Raw genomic sequence first — 21,691 nt, 5'->3', positions numbered from 1 at the left:
AGCACCTCAATGGTTCCTGTCAACTACTGTATACAAATTATATATTTAATGAATGAATGAATGGAAGAATGAATTGATGAATTCTTAGGTTTGGATGTGCTAGTTGATTTTGTTAGTACACGTAGAAACAAATACATAACTATTTTTAAAATTGTGTTTATATCTCACCTAAAAGAGTCCTGTGTACTCCACTTTGGAAAACACAAATTAATCATTAGGTAATTATTCCTTAATATCTTTCTTCCTTGGAAATATATCATAAATTTCATGTGAATATATTCTCTTCACTTCTGTATTCATAGTGCCCACCACTGTGCCTGGCCCATGCCAGGTACTGGGTAAGAATGGGTTTAATAAATTAGTATTTGCCTATATATGTGAATAGTATATGTTTGTACTGTGTGGCCATACACACACACACACACATACATACATATATAAATTTGTTTTCTTGGCCAGATGTGGTGGCTTATGCCTGTAATCCCAGCATTTTGGGAGGCTGGGGTGGCCAGATCACCTGAGATCAAGAGTTCGAGACCAGCCTGTCCAACATGGTGAAACCCTGTCTCTACTAAAAATACAAAAAAATAGCTGGGCGTGGTGGCACACACCTGTAATCTCAGCTACTTGGGAGGCTGAGGCAGGAGAATTGCTTGAACCCAGGAGAGGGAGGCTGCATTAAGCCAAGATCGCACCAGTGCAGTCCAGCCTGGGTGACAGAGTGAAACCCTGTATCAAAAAAATAAAACAAAATTAAAAATAAATGTATTTTCTTATTAATATAGAGATGTTTGCTTATCCCCCAGATCTGTTTGGGTGTAAACTAACCATGTTTTTTTTCTCACATTTACAGGATTATACCTTGACAATGTACTTTCAACAAGCCTGGAGAGATAAGAGGCTGTCCTATAATGTAATACCTTTAAACTTGACTCTGGACAACAGAGTGGCAGACCAGCTCTGGGTGCCTGATACCTATTTCCTGAACGATAAGAAGTCATTTGTGCACGGAGTGACTGTTAAGAACCGCATGATCCGCCTGCATCCTGATGGCACCGTCCTTTATGGACTCAGGTCTGTTGTCCCCAATTCAAAATATAACTTTTCCTGAACAAAATAGCTGTTACTTTTCATTGGATGGAAGTATTGTGCTATTTTCCTTACTCTTTCTTCAGTTCAACTAAGAAACAGCTAAGCCTCCTATCCACTAGACATTCAAGAGCTTAAGGTAGCCTGCTTACAAAGGGACTTAACTCCAACTAAGACTGAGCTTTTCTGAATTATCTTCCAATATCAGCTGCTGATCCTAAAGCTGCTTTCTTTAAGGAGTAGGGATAAACAATATCAAAATAGCTGAGACACAGGGCTTCTTTAAAATGCAAAAAACATGGTGAATGCCAAATAATTGTTTGAATGTGGGAGACGCTGTGTTTTAGAAATTGCTTCTGAGCTGCCTGAACGGGATCATGGCCCTCTGATGATGAGAAAGCTTATTGTGACCTCTTACCTTCCAAGGAGCAATCAGACTTGCAAATAAATAAAGTAGTCATCTCATGTTTATTAATAGGAAATTTATACTCAAATATCCCTCTATGTCAGGAGATACTTGTGATACTCTGATATTTGGGTGAGGATAATTTGTAGAATAAGATCGCTTTTCTTTTAAAGTTTATTCTGTACTGAAAGCATGTTTTCATATTAAAAGATGGTTTTCTAGGAAAAAAAAGGAAAAAATACAACTTTTTCTGAAAACACTATAATATAAAGAATTCTCTTCATTAGAGTGGAAGAAATTCTAAACTCAGATTTTCAGTTGCATAATTTATTCTGTGTTACATGAATATGTGGTTACCTTCTCATAATGGTGATAATAATAACATTAATATTCATTTATTGAACTCTTGCTATGGGTCAGACATTGAGCTAAGTGCTTTCATGCGTTATTATAGTAAACCCTTACAACAACCTCATACGTTAGGAACTGCTATTGTCTTTATTTTCAAATGAAGAAACAGAGGCTGATGCAATTTGCCAAAGATTGCAAAGAAAGTAATCTCTGGAGAGGATACATGAACCCTGTTCCAAGTTCAGAGCCAGAGCCCTCAACGGGATGCCTCCAATCCCACATATTTCTTGGCTATTCTATCTCATTTTTATTTTCTGCTATATTCAATACTCCTGACTGATACATCATCTCAGATCCTAAGATTCAGCTCTTTTGTTTATGATATTTGTAGAGAAAAAGGCATTTGGCCTTCAAGGGAGGGAGGGATGAGAAAGGCAGAATGAGAGCACATTTGTACTCCGTGGCAAGCACTGGTGGTAGAGAAATGAGTTAGATACAGGCACTGCTCACATACATGCCTCAGAAAAGAAGGAAATAGAGAGAGAATGTAAGTTGACTGGTAAAGTTTGAAAAGATTCTACTGAAGTGGTGGACTTCGAAAGTACTAATGGAAAGAATTGTGTTCAGCAGATACATGATACTAAAATTATTACTTGGAATCAACTATAAAACATACCGTATCAGAGAGGCCTTGATGAGAGGGTGACCATGTGTGCAGTGGAGAACAGGGAATGAAAGAAGGTTGTAGTTTAACATTTTTAAAAAGTTAAGCATGGAGGGAGGTAAGAATCTAGAAGAAGGCAGGAGACTTAGAAATGATAAGTTACCCAGAGCAGACCCAGAGCTGGATGCATTTTGTCCATCATATCACTTCATCTTCACAAGAATAATGCAAAAATCACCCTGGGCTCTTCCTGTTCCTCCAGAATACCTATTTTTAGGGCACAGGACGTGTCATATTCTCCTTTGTATACCCAATACTGACTAAGCACTAAGCACCTACACTGTAAATAGCAATGCAGTAAAGGTTGAGGATGAATTCATAAATGCATGTAGGCAAAGTTGAGTGGACAGGAAAATCAACAATCAGAATGCCTTTAGAATCGAGAGGAAAAGGGGGCCAAGCACGGTGGCTCACGCCTGTATTTCCCAGAACTTTGGGAGGCCGAAGCGGGCGGATCACAAGGTCAGGAGATTGAGACCATCCTGACTAACACGGTGAAACCCCGTCTCTACTAAAAATACAAAAAAATTAGCCAGGCGTGGTGGCAGGGGTCTGTAGTCCCAGATACTCGAGAGGCTGAAGCAGGAGAATGGCGTGAACCTGGGAGGAGGAGCTTGCAGTGAGCCGAGATCGCGCCACTGCACTCCAGTCTGGGCGACAGAGTGAGACTCCGTCTCAAAAAAAAAAAAAAAAAAGAATTGAGAGGGAAAAAGGGTAAATCAATATTATAGATGATGAATTGGTTCTTTATATCATTAAGTCATTAATCAAACAAAACTGATGACAAGTTATTCTTATCGTTAAGATCACCTGGACACTATTGCTGTACCTTTAACTCATGACATTGGGAAATCATCATTCTCCCATTCCCACTTCCATCAAAGGCTATAAAAAAATATGCAGGCTCCTGAACACGTCTAACATGCATAGAATTAACGCTTCCCCAAGGAGAGGACTCATGAATGGTGATTGTTCTCTCAGCTGTATTGTTAATTGTGAAGGGGAGATTAATAAGAACATTCATCAGAAATATATAGATGTCCAGTTCCAGTTTTAATGGGCAAATAGTAGAACAATTTGTTCCTTAGAGAGAAATTTAATGCATATCAGATCTTTCTCAACTCAAGGAGGTTCATTTGCAATAGATAAGTAAAAGGAATTCAGTTAAAGTTAGCTATTTTTCTATTTAATTTCTAGCTCTATTTTATATAGTGCTAAAATATATTATTCTATTGTTACAGTTGATTCTACAATACTTAGCCCCTCCTGCTACTTACCCACCCCCAGCCAGTAATTTTCTATTGCTGATAATGTAGTAAGAAGTTTATTTTTTGTCTGTATTCCATAGGGCTGCATTGAAACGACACTTAAAATAGTAATAATATTAATAATATTAGTATCGGTAGCTAGTACTCATTAAGAGACTTAGCATGTACTTGTCACTGTTACACAGAACTTTGTAAAAAAGTTACACAGAACTTTGCATATATTATCTTATTAATATTAACTTTAGCCCTGCAAAATGGGTACCATCATTTTCTCCATCTTACATGAAGAAATGAAGAAACTTGCTGACAAAATTACACAGCTGCTATGCAGAAGAGCTTAGTTATCTGAAGGCAAAGACGTTGATCTTCACTCTTCTGTCCTGCTTCTTAGGTACTGGCAAGATGGAAATAAAGAATAGTAGGAATCACCTGAGAGCATACAGGGAACAAAAAAGATAAAAAAGTGTTTAGATGGAAACAACTTTTATTAGTCCATAAGTACAGGCTTTATTCTGGATTGATAAAAATAAGGCCCTAGTGAACAACCTGCCTGAGTCTTCTGTGAAAGGTGCATTATTCAGTCCTGTGGTTCACACCGGTTCCAGTTTAGTAGGGAATTTTGCTGTTAGGATTTCTGAGGCACAGGCAAGATCTTTGTAAAGAATTTGGCACTGGTAAAGTTTACTAGTCTGGGTAAGATGTATTGAAGGGCAACCACGTAGACCTGGATATGGGAAGCTGGCACAGGAAAAACTTTAAATATCAAGGCAGTGACCAAGAAATTGGGTAGAACTAAGCCTGTAAGCTAAATGTCTTGTGAGTTTAAGGCAAAATTTAAGGGCTTAAACTTCTTTCCCATTAAGACAAATGAAGATTGGTGGGGAAGGTTAAAGGAAGGACCGTCATTTACACCATCTGAGTAAGCTTCTTTCATAGGATTTTCTTCAGAGAAATCTTCAGATATTAAAACATAATAAAGATAGAGAAAGCAGTATTGCAAAATATCAATGCTTATTGAATTTAATGGTAGGTATGTAAGTGTTCATTGTGTTGTTTTTTCAACTTGTCTGTTTGAATGTTTTCATAATAAAATTTGGGGCTGGGCATGGTGGCCCATGCCTGCAATGTCAGCACTTTGGGAGGCTGAGGTGGGCAGATTGCTTGACCTCAGGAGTTCAGGACCAGCCTGGGCAAAATAGCAAAACTCTGTCTCTACAAAACATATAAAAATTAGCTGGGCATGGTGGCATGTGCCTGTAGTGCCTGCCTCTCTGGAGGAGGCTGAGGTGGGAGGATGGCTTGAGCCCAGGAGGTGGATGTTGCAATGAGCGTATTTATACCACTGCACTCCAGCCTGGATGACAGAGCCATACCCTGTCTCAAAACACAAAAAAAATGGAGAACAAAATTTCATGTTTCAGAGGCCTAGGGACCTTTGGTTCTATTATCTGGGAAATACCACTCAACATTTACAAGGTCTGCAGTCATGGGATGATAGTTCCCATCTCTCATGTGTAGCGAATCTTCTATGAACACATCCTTTTAGTACCTGTGTCAGAAGAAGGGGTCGTCTCATCTCAGAGGATGTGTGGCTCAGTGGGTGAGATCCATAATCCATGATCACGGATAGCCAGGCTAAGCCATTATCCAGAGAGCGGTGCTCAAAGCTCTTCAACCAGAACCTTGCTACCACTCTTGTCAAATTTTCATTCTGCAGAAGCATGCCCACTGCTTCTGATGGCGCACAACATGAACTCTAAGTCTGCTCATGCTCATATTTTGTGCTTGGTGAGCAAGAAATTTAAGCATGCACACCAGCTGCTCAACAAACTTGCATTAAGGTACAGTGGTCTTGGGGATTTCAGGAGATGAGATGAGGATTTAGAAATATGGACCCTTTTTTATGGACTAAGTTCTAACCGTTTTCATTCTGATTGGATCTCTGTTTTCCCATCTCTAAAAGCACAGGATTGCAGCATGCCCTGGTTATTCCACTGCTTTTCAGTATGAAAATCATTCCAGGGGCTCTGAGAACAGATTTCTAATGCTATGCAGATAGATAAATGGACCCAAATGGGCAATCCAACCAATTTCCTTAACAAAGAATAATGATAATGGAAGTTGGGTTTTAATTTGGACTTTTGTCAGTGGCTTCTCATTGAACCTTAAGCATATTTCCAGGTTTTATTGTCGTCATTCATAGGAAGATGGGTGAATTAGATGCTATCAATATTTTCACTACCCAGTCATTATTTGAGTCAATGATTAATCAATGTAAATTAATGTATAATCTATGAGAATAAAAAATGAAATCATATAGTTGGAGTAGCACAGTAACTGGTGGATAGTAAGTGCTCAGTACCTCTTAATATTTAATAAATAAATGGAAGCATGGATGGGAAATTATATAATTTTACCCTAGCTATCTTTTCATTGTTCTGTGAAGTAAGACACTAGTTTCTTTGTGTAGAATAAAAAGAGTGGGACTGAGCAAGCACATTGAAAGGAATGGGAAAGGCCTAGGCCAGGCATGCCTAGAATGCAAAAGAAAACTGCTGAAGAAAATTCAAAGGACTGTCAAACAGTGTTGAGGACACAAACTTATAGTGGAGCCAGGTACCTCCAGCCATTGCATTTGACAGCTTGAGATCACGAGTAAGGAAATTAGATGCCTGGCATGGGACCCAGGTGATGACAACTCTTAAATAAGACCCCCAATCCCCAAGCCAGGTGCCTCAGTTGTAGCATGCCTTCAATAATTTTCATTTAATAACGTGTTGTATGGTTCTCCCTAAACCCAGTCTCTCCTTTTCTTCTCATCATGTCTTATCACTCTTCCGTTTTCTCAACTTTATTTGAAGAGCTTCAGGAATAATTAAGTTATAAATAGTGCTTATTTTTTTTATTTTTATTATTATTTTTTGTGTGTGTGAATCTGACTCTGTCTCCAAGGCTGGAGAGCAGTGGTGCAATCTCGGCTCAGTGCAACCTCTGCCTCCCGTGTTCAAGCAATTTTCCTGCCCCAGCCTCCTGAGTAACTAGGATTACAGGTGCTCGCTACCACATCTGGCTAATTATTTGTATTTTTAGTAGAGACGGGGTTTCAACATGTTGGCCAGGCAGGTCTTCAACTCCTGACATCAAATGATCTGCCCACCTCGACCTCCCAATGTGCTAGGATTACAGGCATGAGCCACTATGCTTGGCCAAGTGCTTTTTTCTAAAAAAAGACTTAAAATGGCAGTTTGTGATCAAAGAATATTGAAAGCCTTGAATACAAAATTCTCACTGTCTTAGTTGATTTCGGCTGCTATAATAAAATACCATAAACTGGGAGGCTTTGTAAACAGCAGAAACTTATTTCTCACAGTTCTGCAGCCTGGGAAGTGCAAAATGAAGTCACCAGCAGATTTGGTATCTGATGAGGTCCTGTTTCCTTATTCATAGATGATACCTTCTCACTGTGTCCTCACCAGGTGAAAGCGGCAGAACAAACTATGGGCACCAATCCTGTTAGAGCCTGCCCTCAGGACCTAATCATTTCCCCAAAGGCTCTACCTCCCACTACCATTACATTGGAAATTAGGTTCAACTCATGAATTTGTGGGACACAGATATTCACAATATACCACTCACCTTCACTCTTGGTCACTGTTGATAACTCAGGACAATCCGATTATAAAATTAAATACATCCTGTAATTTACCAAACTATTTAGAGATTTCCATCAAGAGATATGGCTAGATGTGAAGAAGAATGTTTTCTTGGGAGTTGGTTAGCTGTAGACGTGATAACAAAAGACGTTCCGGTTGACTAGGCAGAAAAAATCCTATCAATTTAAAAAGCAGATATTTAAAACAGACTGAAATATACTCTATTCCAAAATAACATTGGCCCAATTAGATCATTTTCAGAATAGTTTAAAGAAAAATGATATAGAAAATATAGAATTTTTGTGTGAGTGTGAGACAGTGTCTCACTCTGTCACCCAGGCTAAAGCGCAGTAATGCAATCTCGACTTGCAGCAACCTCCGCTTCCCAGGTGCAAGTAATTCTCCCACCTCAGCCTCCTGAGTAGCTGGACCTACAGGCATGTGCCATCACACTTGGGTATTTCTTGTATCATTTTTGTAGAGGTGGGGTTTCTCCTTGTTTCTCAGGCTGTTCTTGAACTCCTGGGCTCAAGCCATCCACCTGCCTTGGCCTCCCAAAGTGCTAGGATTGCAGGTCTGAGCCTCTGTGCTTGGCCTGGAATTTTTAAAAAATAATTATTTTAGGTTCAGGAGGTACAAGTGCAGGTTTGTATACTTGAGGTATTTTGCATAATGCTGGGATTTGGGCTTCTGTGGAGCCCATCACTCAAATATTAAATAGGAAGCAGAATTCTATCAATGAACTCAGCTGAAGCTCAAGCAGGTAAAAATCAGATTTAATCTGGTGTTGACATGCTCATCGTAAAGAAGGTCACATAGATATAATTCAGACTATTATTCACTTAAAATAGGATATTTATTGGGTTTCAAAAACTAATGAATAATTACAATGGACAAGAAATCAGAAGACCTGAATTCTTGTCCAAAATTAATGATTCTTCTGATCACTCATTTAAATGATTGCTAAATGTTTATTCTAGCTCCCCAAAGCCCATTAATTCTGTGGCTTTGCTAATGTATGACATATATCCTTTTAGCACTTCCATCTCATTACGCATAAAACAGTATTTAAAATATTTCAATTGCTCAAGAAACTATTTATCTCCTTGAAGAAAACCCTGATTTATTAAGCAATCGAAAACATCATAACATTCAGGTACACAAAAGAGCAGTCAACTTGAATTATCAATTGATGTCATCTTTTTGTGAGCATAACAGTGCGCATTTTCATTTAAACTTAGAATCTAAATCTAAATTGGCTTTATTTATTTATGCCAAGTCATTAATACTACATCATACTTTATCACATTGAAAACTCTTCAACAAACACAGTAAAATACTTGTTGAATCATGAAGTAATACATGTTTCTTATTGACTATTTAGAAACTATAGTTCTTATGAAAACAAAATTACCCCAATCCTACCACACAGAGATAACCACCACCTTGGTCTTGCTGTATATGCCTTTCAAGTATTTTTCTTTTAAAAAAGTATATATATAGTTTATTATGAAAACATTCATCTTATATATACAATTCTGTATCTTTTTAAATTAACAATGAATGTGTAATAAGCATGTTTGTCACTTCAGTAAAACCCTCCTCACCATCATTCTTCAACCATGATAGGACATTTAAAATATATTTCTTGATCCAACATAGGATATGGCTTATGGTTTTGATATAAGATGAAATATTTGGTTGTGGCTACCAAATGCAGGACGATTATTTAAAATTTACTTCGTATTTTAATGAGAAACAGGCAAAATTATTTGTGACACATTTATAATCTTATAGTTGTGCTGTTGTAATTTGTAGTCTCATTAGTTGATGAAGTAGCTCAGGGTATATACTCCTACTAATTTTATTAGGACAGTTCTTATGGAAGGAATGCCTTTCTTATGTTCTCAGTTGTAGCTGACCCATCTAAAAATCATTGTTTGTCTTTTTGCATAAGGGAGGAGGCCTTAACTTCACATGAGTACACACCTCCCATGTGGAACATTAGATCAGAAACTTGTCACTTCTGATTAAATGTTCATCTTCTTAAAGAAAGGTTCAGCAGGAAGCAGAAGGTAATTCAACCACCTCCTGCTTTGTATGTTCTGTCATTGGGAAATGGCAAAGGATAATGTTAGTCTGTAATGAATTTAGACAGGCAGGATTTTATTAATGTTATCGTCTTCCTCTACCCTGAAAGTTTTACCACAGGATGACTGAGTAGTCATCTCACACTGAAATATATTTTATCAAACTTTAATATATCAATTTTTAACTTGGATTTCCTAATTCATTTTCATAGAGATATTGAGTGACTATATTTTGTCAAGCAGAACAAAAGAGATTTCATTAAGAATATAAGTCCTTCTGGCCAGAATGTGAGAACCTATTGTCTAAATTTTCCCCGTCTTCAAAGCACCTGTCTCTACCTGTATGTGAAAAAAATGCATATGATGAACTGTTACAGAATGCAACCTCTTTAACGAGTTGCAATTACTTTTTTAAAAAAGATCTTCTCCATAATTGTCCTATAAGATTAAAAATAAATATATTTAGAATTAATTTCTGATATATTCAAATTCACTTCCTTTTTTTTATAGCAAGGAAAAGGGAGGTTCAGAGTGGGAAGTAATTGTGCCTAACATCCTGGAGACAAAGGCAAACCACAGAGCAGAATCCCAAACTCCTAACTCTTAGCCCAGGGCTTGTTATTATTGTTGCTACTGCTACTGCTGCAGTTATTTAGTTACTTGGAATCGTCCTTGTCTGAGTGATGTTAGATAATCATTTAAATCCAAGTCAACAATCGCAGGATCAGAAATGCATCATTTTTCAGCCTTAGAAATGGAGAGACTTGTATTCAGCAACCCTAGGACATAATCCAGGGCTCATTTTGTTGCAATCTTTTACTAGATTTTTAAATAAAAAAACACTTAAAGAGGAAAAGCAAGTTTGTCTCTTTTCATTTTTTTCTAAAATATTTCTGACCCATCATATTCTGGTAGCCAGTGGATCTCCTTGACTGTTGGCTACATGGGTCCCTAGTTGTTTTCACATCCGTCGATTTCAGTGGAATGAAAGTCGGCTGTGGCAGCACTGAAACCAAAGTTGTGGAGGGGATTGCTGCAGGAAGGAGCAATGATTGGAGACTCCAGAGGTTTTGAAGTAGGGAAGAAGTCAGCTGCGCTTCCAAGAAAGGTAGGGATTTTATACTGCAGGCCTGAAGAATGTACAGTAGTATTATTGAAGTAGACCTTGTCTGCAAAGAGGAGAATTATTGAAATCCATTGAGGACATTTTATTAATGGGCTTTTGAAAATATCTATATATAGCATTGTTATACATAGTACATTCAAAGGTAGTACTTGCATATTCCTGATTTCATTAGGAGTGAACCCTCTGAGTTACCAGAATACTGTTAACATGGAAAGAAGCCAGGTCTTCATTTTATCCTTTTTTTTTTTTTTTTTTTTGAGCAAAGTATTTCCCAGTAGATGTTTAAAATTGTTGCTAGTGTGTGTGTGTGTGTGTATGTGTCTTCATTAGTAGGTATAGGTGTATATATATATCTATATGTCTGTAGATATGTTTGTATATATGTGTGTGTATATGTGTATTTGTAGTACACACACCCATAAGGGCACAGTTTTATCATTTGTCTAACATTTAGACTGAAAAACAATAATCTGCCGGGCACGGTGGCTCAAGCCTGTAATCCCACCACTTTGGGAGGCTGAGACGGGCAGATCCCGAGGTCAGGATGAGAACCCGTCACAAGCTAGCAGGTAGAGCCCCGTCTCTACTAAAAAATACAAAAACTAGCGGAGATGAGGTGGATCCCTGTAGTCCCAGCTACTCGGGAGGCTGAGGCAGGAGAATGGGCGTGAGCCGGAGGCAGAGCTTGCGGCAGGCTGAGATCCGGCCACTGCACTCCAGCCTAGGCTGACAGAGCAGGAACTCAGTCTCAAAAAAAAAAAAAAAAAAAAAAAAAAAACAGAAGAGACTTCCATTGTTTCAATTCTTGAAGTTATGCAGATTGTTCTCAGCGTTGGTTTAATGATTAAGTTTTCTCTGATTACATTTGGAGTAACTTTTGCATCACTTTGATTTCATGAAATCAGTAAATTTTGTTGGCAGCTTTTGCTGGCACCTTACTTGGCAAATGGGAAAAATACAGAGTTAGACTAGTATAATGAGTTCACTTAAAACAGAGTTTTAATTAGATAAAGACATTCAAAGCAAATGCAAATGAGTACTTGAATCAGTGATTGTAGTAGTAGTAACCTTTACTGGGTACTTTTATATGTCGAGCCCTGAATTATCTCATTTACATCAAAGAAGTTTGTGAAGCAAGCGACTGTTATGTCCATTTTATAGTTGAGGAAACTGAGACTTTGGGGGAATAAGTAACTTGCTAATGAGTTTCAGGGCTCAGATTGAACTCAAAGCCCATAATCTCAGTCACTTCCTCAAAGTCTGAAAGAATGCAATCTTCGTCCAAGTAAGTGAATGCAAGACTCTTGAGAAAGCAGTTGCTGAAAGTGTTGATGGATAGAGAAGACTCAAGGGTCTAGATTTCCAAGGTCCCTTAAAAAGAGTGAGTAGTCATTCATCTCCCCTCTAGAGAGATGTCTTAGTCATCATTCAGTAATGGATGAATATAACTCAATTAGTTTTAAACAACACTCCACAATGTGGACCGTTGCACTGTTTCTGGCTGGCCCATTGTTTTTCTTATAAATACAGCACATAAAGTATGTTCCTCAGGTGTAACTTAATATGATCATTCCTTTTATCTATTATTCTTAAAAGGGTTTCCCTTATGCAACTACTTACACATATAAGGTCATTTTGTTACACTTTTCTGAACAACCAAGTCCAAGTAAAAGCTACATGCAATATAGTTTGTAATTTGAGGTATAGAGGTTTTGAAAATCTGTTCTATTTCACAGTTATACAGCTATTTGTTAAGTTTCAAAAAAACTCCAGATTAGGGAAAACTGACTATTGAAAGATTAGATTACGCCTCAGTTTAATTACCAAAGACACAAAACTTTATTGGAAGTTAGGAGGCCACGCAAAGTGGTCTGCAGGGAAATATCTCTGCATGACTTTTAAGGCTCCCAGAGACTCTGAAGACCACCAGAGAATCATCCTGCCCACAGGTTTTCTGCTGGATTGAAGATACAGGGTCTCACTCTGGTCTGGTGTTCTCATAGTTCAGGGCAGCTTCGAACTCCTGGGCTCTAGCAAACTTCCCTCCTCAGCCTCCCAAGTAGCTGGGACTACAGGTGCACACCACTACATCTGGCTAATTTTTAAACTTTTAATACAGACAGGGTCTCACTATGTTCCCAGGATGGTCTTGAACTCCTGTTTGCAAGCGATCTTCCTGTCTCAGCCTCCCAAAGTGCTGGGATTACAGGTGTGAGCGACTATTCCTCTGTCCAAGAAACTTAATTCTTACTTTGTAACTCAGGAAGAAATTACCCAAATAACCTCTACACTTTAATTTCAAGGCTGCACAAACATCATTATCCCTTTGAGTTTCTTGATTCTACCTTGAGCATCAATAATCATTCTAAAGGGGAAATCAGAGAGTACTAAACCAATAGCTATTCTCTAACTGTCAAGCAACTAGAAAAGTACATCTGGCTACCAGAATATTGGGAAAGATCCCAAAGTACATGAAGAAAATCTATACTTATTTTCTAGAATAAGTACCAGGAGTTTCAGACTTATTTCCCATGGGGAGAAAAAAGTAGGTAGAAGCTTAAAAAATTGCACAACCTATGGAAGTTACTACCAAAAATGTTTGTTAAAAGACTTTTGGTAAATGTTTTAATCACATGCTTTGCTAATGGATGTTAAGGGAAGATTTCTACCTCATTCCTATGTCTTTATTTTGGAGGTCACATATAAAGCAAGCCTTTCCTTGAAAAACCAAACCAGTGTAATAGGTTAATGACTCAAATCACATTCACCACGTTACAAAATGCTCAAGCTATTTTACTTCTCAGAAGTAGCTCATTATCTGCACTCTATGGACAGAATAAAAGGCAACACAATGCTAAATGGCCATAAATCCCTAGAGAAAGATGCTAATTCCATGTTGAATTGTTCCCACTAGCCATAATGGAGAAAATAATTAGGACTTTATATTTTAGCAGCTGTAACAGGATGACAACTAAGAGAAACTATTGAAAAGACCAGGATAAAGACCAAATCTTCTGGCATAAAAATACTAGGAGGCATCTGTGCATTTTACATCATTGCATAATGAGACCAAACAACACAAAACTTAGAATAGCAGTATTGCAATGTGTTAAGAGTACGGGTTGGGGACCTGACTGCCTTGTTTCAATACCTTTAGCTGTGCTCTATCTTTCTAAGCTTCAGTTTCCTCATCAGTAAAATAGGGCTTAATTGTTCATGTCTTGTGGGATTACTCAGGGGATTAAGTTACAAAAAATGCTGATAAAGAATTTACTAAAGTGCCTGGCACATAAGTTGTTTGTAAAGATTAGTGGCTATTACTAGCATCACTGCTGGTACCAGCCTTGACCTTTTCTGTATTTTTCATCATGATGAGTGGGAGATGACTTTTTTTTTTTTGCAAGAGAAAATGGTGGTGGTAAATTCTTATTATGTATCAATACTGTGCCAGGCTTTGGAGATACAGGAAGATAAATGACACATCCAGTCTCTGTGACTCAAAAACTTGGAGGCTGGTGGGAGAAGAAAATATGTAACAGATGATGAGAGGTAGGATAGGCTAAGTAAGAGCCAAAATCTGGAGTCAAAGACATAGGGGTTGTTTTACTGGCCACGTGTCTTTTGTAAGTCAACTGACAACTCTCAATCCAAAATAATATTATCATTTAACTTACAGGAATTTGGTCAAAAGTAAATAATAAATCATTGCATTTTTAAAGAAAAGCGAACTGAAGCTTAGACAAATTCAGTAACTTGTTCAAAGGTGTACTAGTATACATGTCAAAGATGGGGATAGGTTCCAAGTCTGACTCCAAAGTCTGTGCCTTTCATGATGATTTAATGGGTTGAATGTGAAGCAATGACCCCATGCATGCAGTTGGAAGTGGCAGAGCAGACAGGGACATACTCAGAATTCTCTTAAGAGGAATAGCTGAATGCAGTTACTCACTGTGATTACCTAAATGTTAGGAATGTCTGTACAGTGTTCCAGAAAGAAGCCAGAAAAAATAATAATAAACTCTAATTTATGTTTAATAAAACAGGCACACTCCAGGAAAGTGAATCATTGAAGCTTTAATTCATTTATCCATCAATCCATCCAATCAAGTCCTGAGTGAGCACCTCTTGTCACTCTAGGTGGAGGATAGAAGGTACAGGAGTGAATAAGCTACACATAATCCTTACTCTATAAGCTTGTACTTGGAGAAGGAAAGATATAAGCTACCAGCAAAAGAGATATTTAATGATAGCTATAATGTTTACAAATTGTGATGAATTTAATTGTGGAAGTTTAACATAATAATATGATCAAGAGTGACTGGAGGAGAAAGTGGAATCCTACTTTAGGAGGTGACATTTGAATTGAAATGTTATCACTAAAGTTTGGTATTGATGATTTTGTCAAACTCTGTGAAATACTTGAAGAGATTTATTCTGCACCAAATATGAGTTATCAGTGGCCTATGACACATCCCCTAGGAAATTTTGAGAACACATGCCCAAGGTGGGCAAACCACTACTTGGTTTGATACATTTTAGGGAAATACAAGGAATCAATTAATAACATGTAAGATGGACATTGGTTTGACCCAGAAACGTCGGGCAGCAGGAGGTTTTCTGGTAATGGATTCAAATATTTTCTGATTGGCAATTGGTTGAAAGAGTTATTATCAATAGAAAGAATGTCTGGGTTGTGATAAGGTGTTTTCAAGACCAAGGTTTTATCATGCAGATGAAGCCTCCAGATAGCACCTTTCAGAGAGAAAATTGTAAATGTTTCTTATCAGACTTAAAGAGTCTGTTCTATTTGTAATTGCAAAAGGGAGGAGGCTGTAATAATTTTTCAGATTAACTTTGGAATGCCCTTGCTGAGAGGCAGGGTCCATTCAGGTGGTGGCGGGGTTTGGGGGGACTTAGAATTTTATTTTTGGTTTACATTCAAAAAGCACAGATCTGAGGAATAAGTGTTCCAATTAGAAAGAATGAAAGTACAGTAGTCCTAAGGGCAGAACAGACTCATGTGCTTGCAAGAAGAGAAAACCAACTACTTTACCCAGAACTTTATGTTCCCTCTCTTTCATATCACTGCCTTTTTTATTCTTTATAACTACATGCATTATGCATTTGTTTACTACTTAAAGGCCTGTCACCACTGACAGTAGAAACCTCTGTGTTTTTTCCAGCTGTTTGTACCCCAGTATCTTGAGGAGAGTACATCCTAAAAGACACAATTTAAAAAAATTGACTGAATGGATGTATGTATGCATGAATGAGTAATTGCCATTTCTCCACAGCACTTTTCCAGTTTATCAGTCTGACTCCTGACTCTGTTTATCAGTTTGTGGGATCTGAGGTTTCTGCAGGGTTTAATCTCAAATTGATTTATTACTCTATCTGTCAGTGAATGCAATTCATGCAAAATAGGGTCAAACAATGGATTTGCATACTGAAGTAAATTAAGGGGAGTAAAAAGAGAAACATTAAATCAAACTGATATTATTTAAAACCCAATTATCAAAGACTATTATGTTTAAATGAGGGGAAAAAATCTGATTGTCCTATCTAGTAGACAATGTGTGGTATTTCACTGTATTGGTAAGAAACCTCATTAGTAGTGAGACTGTGCTTCAGGTGATGTCAATTTCAACAACTGATAAGAAGACATTTTAAAGATAGGATCAGCAATTGTCATGAATTCAATTTCCCAAATTATAAATTAAATGCAAATATGAGTTGACCCTGTTAAAATTTCCATTGGCATGGCATTTTCTTATGTTATGTGATCATTTGCAATCACTGCGATATTCTCAAAGATACACAGAAATGTCAAAGTGAGGGAATTGTACTGTGGTAGAATTTAGGTGACCCATATTAGCCTCCTAGCATAGAATGAGTCGATGAGAAAACACTTTCTAGTGAGAGCCAGGGCTTTTCAGAAACATGTCTCAGAAACTTCATTACAGCTAAATTCAAAGGGATGTTCTCTTTTATTCATGATAATCAAATGTTATATGACTAAAATGTCGTATAACTTTTTATTGATTGCAGAGCAGTGGTATCATATTGTTTCACTGGCATAGGGTATGTCTTTATGTAATTTGGAGTATCTTGCCTGTCCTTCAGAGGGAATGTGTGTTTCTGTGAGTATGCATGCACATGTGTGTAAGGAATGAAAGGAGAATACTATGTGGGGGAGAAAAAACACATTTGCTCAGAACAGTATTTTTTCCCAAATATTAAGTATGTAAGCCCATTTGACTGGAACTATAGGTTGATTTTCCCTTTGGTAAGTTAGATGTGACATGAGGATCAGTCATATGCCAGTGTAAACAAGGATTATGATATGATAATGAGAAACATTTTTCCCACCCAAATCGGCTCTTCTTAGCTAATTTAGTGTGTGAATAAATTATATTTCTTACTGCAATACCAATATGATTCATTAAGGGTTAATTTATGGAGCCTCCCTAAATTACTGTTCTACTCATTGGTCATCTCCCCTGATGATGGGTTGAGACAAACCACATGTCTGGTCCTTATTTGATGGCAGATGAAGTTACCGAGGAGGAGAAAAATGCTGTGTCCACTGCATGGGTGGCCAGGTGCTTGGCAGAGCTATGCATTGAAAAAACAGATGAGAACAACGACACAGGTGTGAAAATGAACTTTGCCTAAATTCTAAGCAGGAGAAAAACAGGTTTTAACCTGAAAGACCAAGTTCCAAATAATATGGATTATCAGACATTCTGATTTGGGGAACCTCAAACTCTGGACTCACTTAGGGAGCTGAATTAAATCTGTGTCACTAAATGGGTTTTAGGTCTAATATTTATTTTATTGTGAAACATCTCAGGCATCTTAGACAAGGAAGAGGCTATATCCCTGGGCCACTTTCCTTTCTTGTGATTTTGATTTTTTAGTATCCTGATCAGGCTTGTGTTTGTTCTATCATAAATGGGATCCTTGGCTCACCTTTGTTGTTTGTAGTATTTTAAAATTATGAAAAATTGTTATTGTTATTGAAATTAGTGTTGTTCAGTGACAATTTTCCTTAATTACAAAAAGCTATTTTATCTTTGCAAGTTTTCAGTTACTGTAGGCGTGAATAGAACAGAGCGTAAAATATACATATTACTAAATGTAAAATAGATCATTATTGTAGTTGCTGACAACAAAGATTTGGTGGGGGAGAAGAATAGGAAGTAGGGAGGGAAGGGTGTAATTCTGTATTCTAGGTGCCATCCAGTTATTGCAGACACAATTTTATGTTCAGGAGAACATCAGGGTAAGGGCTTACCTCTGTGGATAGCATTTACTTCAAACCAGGTACTGAACGTGAATGTATTCCTTCTCTGAGCCATGACATCTCTGTGCTTCAAAATGTGGCTTTCATTTTCTTATTTTTCGCAGTGCTCTGTGGTAGAGGGAAGCAACGGAATCAAGAGAGATTTGGGGACACTAGACTTTTTGACATCTTTGGGTAGCACCATCTGCATGAACAGATGGGGAAACATGTCACAGGGCTAGAGGGGGACTCCGAGATAAAAAAAGAGAGAGAGAGAGAGAGAGAGAGAGAGAGAAATGAAAAGGGAATGAGGGAATGCAATGGCAGGGTAAAGCAGATTGAGTGTCAGTGGCTGGGAATTCTTTGCAACCTGACCCAGGTAGTGGTCACTGAATGGCTGCCATCTATGGAGTCCAGCGGTCCCCGGTATAGTGCTGCCCAGCATTACAGCAGGCATATTGCTCAGCAGTAGGAATGGGCACATACCTCTGTTTGTCTGTGCTGACAAGAGGAGATCCCTGATGCTGTCAGTTACAACTCCGCAGGGAGGACAGCATGGTTTGGTTTCCATTAAGTTTTCCATGTGGCTACAGGCCAGCAAAAGGGCTGCCTCAGTGCCCTGGTGGAAGATTCTGCACAAGAGTGGGGACCTCATCATCAATAATTTCCCCCAAGTTGACAAAAAGCATATGCTTTTGCTCATGATACTTTACTTACTTACGTTTCTTTATTTTTTTTCATTTGTTCATATGCTCATTCAATCATTCAATTTTTATTTTATTTACTTAAAAAAGTAAATGTGTATGGGTACATAGTTGGTCTATGTATTTATGGAACACATGAGATGTTTTGATAGAGGCATGAAATGTGAAGTAAGCACATTATGAGGAATGGGTTTTCCATCATCTCAAATATTTATCCTTTGAGTTACAAGCAATCCAATTACATTCTTTAAGTTATTTTAAAATGTACAATTAAGTCACCATTGACTATAGTCACCCTATTGTGCTATCAAATATAGGTCTTATTCATTCTTTCTATTTTTTTGTACCCAATAACCATCCCCATCTCCCTCCCCCTACCCCAGTTAGCCCCCATTACCATTCTCAGCCTCTGGTAATCAATCTCATACACTCTATGTCTATGAGTTCAATCATTTTGATTTTTAGATTACCCAAGTAAGTGAGAACAAGAGATGTATGTCTTTCTCTGCATAACTTAACTCACTTAACATAATGATCTCCAGTTCCATTCATGTTGTTGCAAATGAATGGATCTTATTCCTTTTCAAGGCTGCATAGGACTCTATTGTTTATAGCTATCACATTTTCTTTATTCATTCATCTGTTGATGGACACTTAGGTTGCTTCCAAATCTTAGCCATTGTAAACAGTGCTGCAACAAACATAGGAGTACAGAAATCTATTTGATATATGAATGTCCTCTCTTTTGGGTATATACCCAGCAGTGGGATAGCTGATCATATGGTTTTATTTTTAGTTTTTTGAGGAACCACCAAACTGTTCTCCATAGTGGTTATACTATTTTACATTCCCACTAGCCATGTACAAGGGTTCCTATTTCTTCACATCCTCATCACCATTTGTTATTGCTTGTCTTTTGGATATAAGCCATTTTAACAGGTGTGAGGTGATATCTTATTGTAGTTTTGAATGGCATTTCTCTGATGATGAGTGATGTTGAGAATCTTTTTATATTCCTGTTTGTGATTTGTATGTCTTCTTATGAGAAATGTCTATTCAAATATTTTGCCAATTTTTATCAGACTTTTTCCTATAGAATTGTTTGAGCTCTTTGTATATTCCGGTTATTGATTCCTTTTCAGATAGGCAGTTTACAAATATTTTCTCTCATTCTTTGGATTGTCTCTTTACTCTGTTGAATGTACCCTTTACTGTGCAGATGCTTTTTAACTTGATGTGATCCTGTTTGTCTATTTTTGCTTTGGTTGCCTGTGCTTGTAGGTATTGCTCAAGAAATCTTTGCCCAGACCAATGTCTTGGAGATTTTCCCCAATGTTTTCTTGTAGAAATTTCATAGTTTGAAGTCTTAAAGTCTTTAATCCACTTTGATTTTATTTTTGTATATGGTGGTACATAGGGGTCTAGTTTAGTCTTTTGCTTATGCGTATACACTTTTACCAGCACCAGTTATTGAAGAGACTGTCTTTTCACCAGTGTGTGTTATAGGCACCTTTGTCAAAAACGGGTTCACTGTAGGTGTGTGGGTTTGTTTCAGGCGCCTCTATTCTGCTCCATTTGTCCATGTGTCTGTTTCCATGCCAGTACCATGCTGTTTGGTTACTAGACTACTGTAGTATATTTGGAAGTCAAGTAATGTGATTCCTTCAGTTTTGTTCTTTTTGCTTAGAATACCTTAGAATAACTTTGACTATTCTGGGTCCTTTGTTGTATTGGGGCCTATCTCTCTGTTTGCTTCTAATAATATTTGCCTTATGTATCTGGGTGCTCCAGTATAGGGTGCATATGTATTTACAATTACTATATCCTCTTGCTAAATTGACCCCTTTATCATTATATAATAACCTTCTTTGTCTCCTGTAGTTTTGATGTTGAAATATATTTTGTTGGGTATAAGTATAGCTACTGCTACTCTGTTTTGGTTTCCATTGGCATGGAATAACTTGTTTCATTTATTTATTTTCAGTCTATGTGTGTCTTTATAGTTGAAGTGTATTTCTTGTAGGCAACAGATTAATGAGTCTTGTTTTTTCATCCATTCAGCCAGTAATGCGCTTTGATTGGAGAGTTTAGTCCATTTACATTCATGTCATTATTAATAAATAAAGACTTACTCCTACCATATTGTTATTTATTTTCTGGTTGTTTATGGTATTCTCTTCTTTATTTTCTTCCTGTCTTCCTCTTGTGAAGGTGATTTTCTCTGGATATGATTTAGTTTCTTGCTTTTTATTTTTTTGTGTATACATTGTATGTTGTTTTTGGTTTGAGGTTACCATGAGGCTTGCAAATAATATTTTATAACCCATACTTTTATGTGGTTGTCTTTATTTTGTTTTTTCTCTACAACTTTTAATTTCTGGAGTTCATGTGCTAGATGTGCAGGTTTGTTATATAGGTAAACATGTGCTATTGTGGTTTGCTGTACAGATCAACCCGTCATCTAGGTATTAACCCCAGCATCCATTAGCTATTCTTTCTTATGCCCTCCCTTCCCCTACCCCCATCAATGGCAGGCCCTTGTGTGTGTTGTTCCCCACCATATGTCCATGTATTCTCATCATATAACCCATTATTTTAACCTGATAACAACTTAACACCATTTGCATAAGCATACAAGCAGACAAACAAAAATAAAACGAATAAAAATTCTACTCTTTAACTTCGTCACCCTACTTTTAAACTTTTTGTTTTTTCTGTTTTTATCTTGTTGTATTGACTATGTCTTGAAAAGTTGTTGTAGTTATTACTCTTTATTGATTCATCAGTTAGCCTTTCTACTTAGGAAAAGAGAAGTGTACACACCCCAGTTACATTGTTATAATATTCTGTGCATTTCTGTGTACTTCCTATTATCAGTGAGTTTTTTTATCTTCAGGTGATTATTTATTGCTCATTATTGGCCTTTTTTCTGACTGAAGTACTCTTTATAACATTTCTTGTCAGACAGGGCTGGCATTGATGAAGTCCCTCAGCT

The 21,691-nt window shown here is 37.4% G+C and overlaps 1 protein-coding gene across 5 annotated transcripts in view; it reads left to right on the top strand.

Annotated features, from left to right (window-relative positions):
• GABRB2 (gamma-aminobutyric acid type A receptor beta2 subunit) overlaps positions 1 to 21,691 on the top strand; it is a 262,866-nt gene that overhangs the window by 87,792 nt on the left and 153,383 nt on the right. For all 5 annotated transcript variants that reach the window (XM_003900467.5, XM_017960104.2, XM_017960105.3 and 2 more), the window contains exon 5: positions 854 to 1,074. In XM_003900467.5, coding sequence (XP_003900516.3) covers positions 854 to 1,074 — 221 coding nt within the window. The remainder of the gene's footprint in view (positions 1 to 853; positions 1,075 to 21,691) is intronic.

This window comes from Papio anubis, chromosome 5 (assembly GCF_008728515.1).
Source record: "Papio anubis isolate 15944 chromosome 5, Panubis1.0, whole genome shotgun sequence".
In the NCBI taxonomy this organism is placed as follows: Eukaryota; Metazoa; Chordata; class Mammalia; order Primates; family Cercopithecidae; genus Papio; species Papio anubis.
Note: the sequence above shows the minus strand (reverse complement) of the source record. Positions and strands in the feature narration are given on the sequence as shown.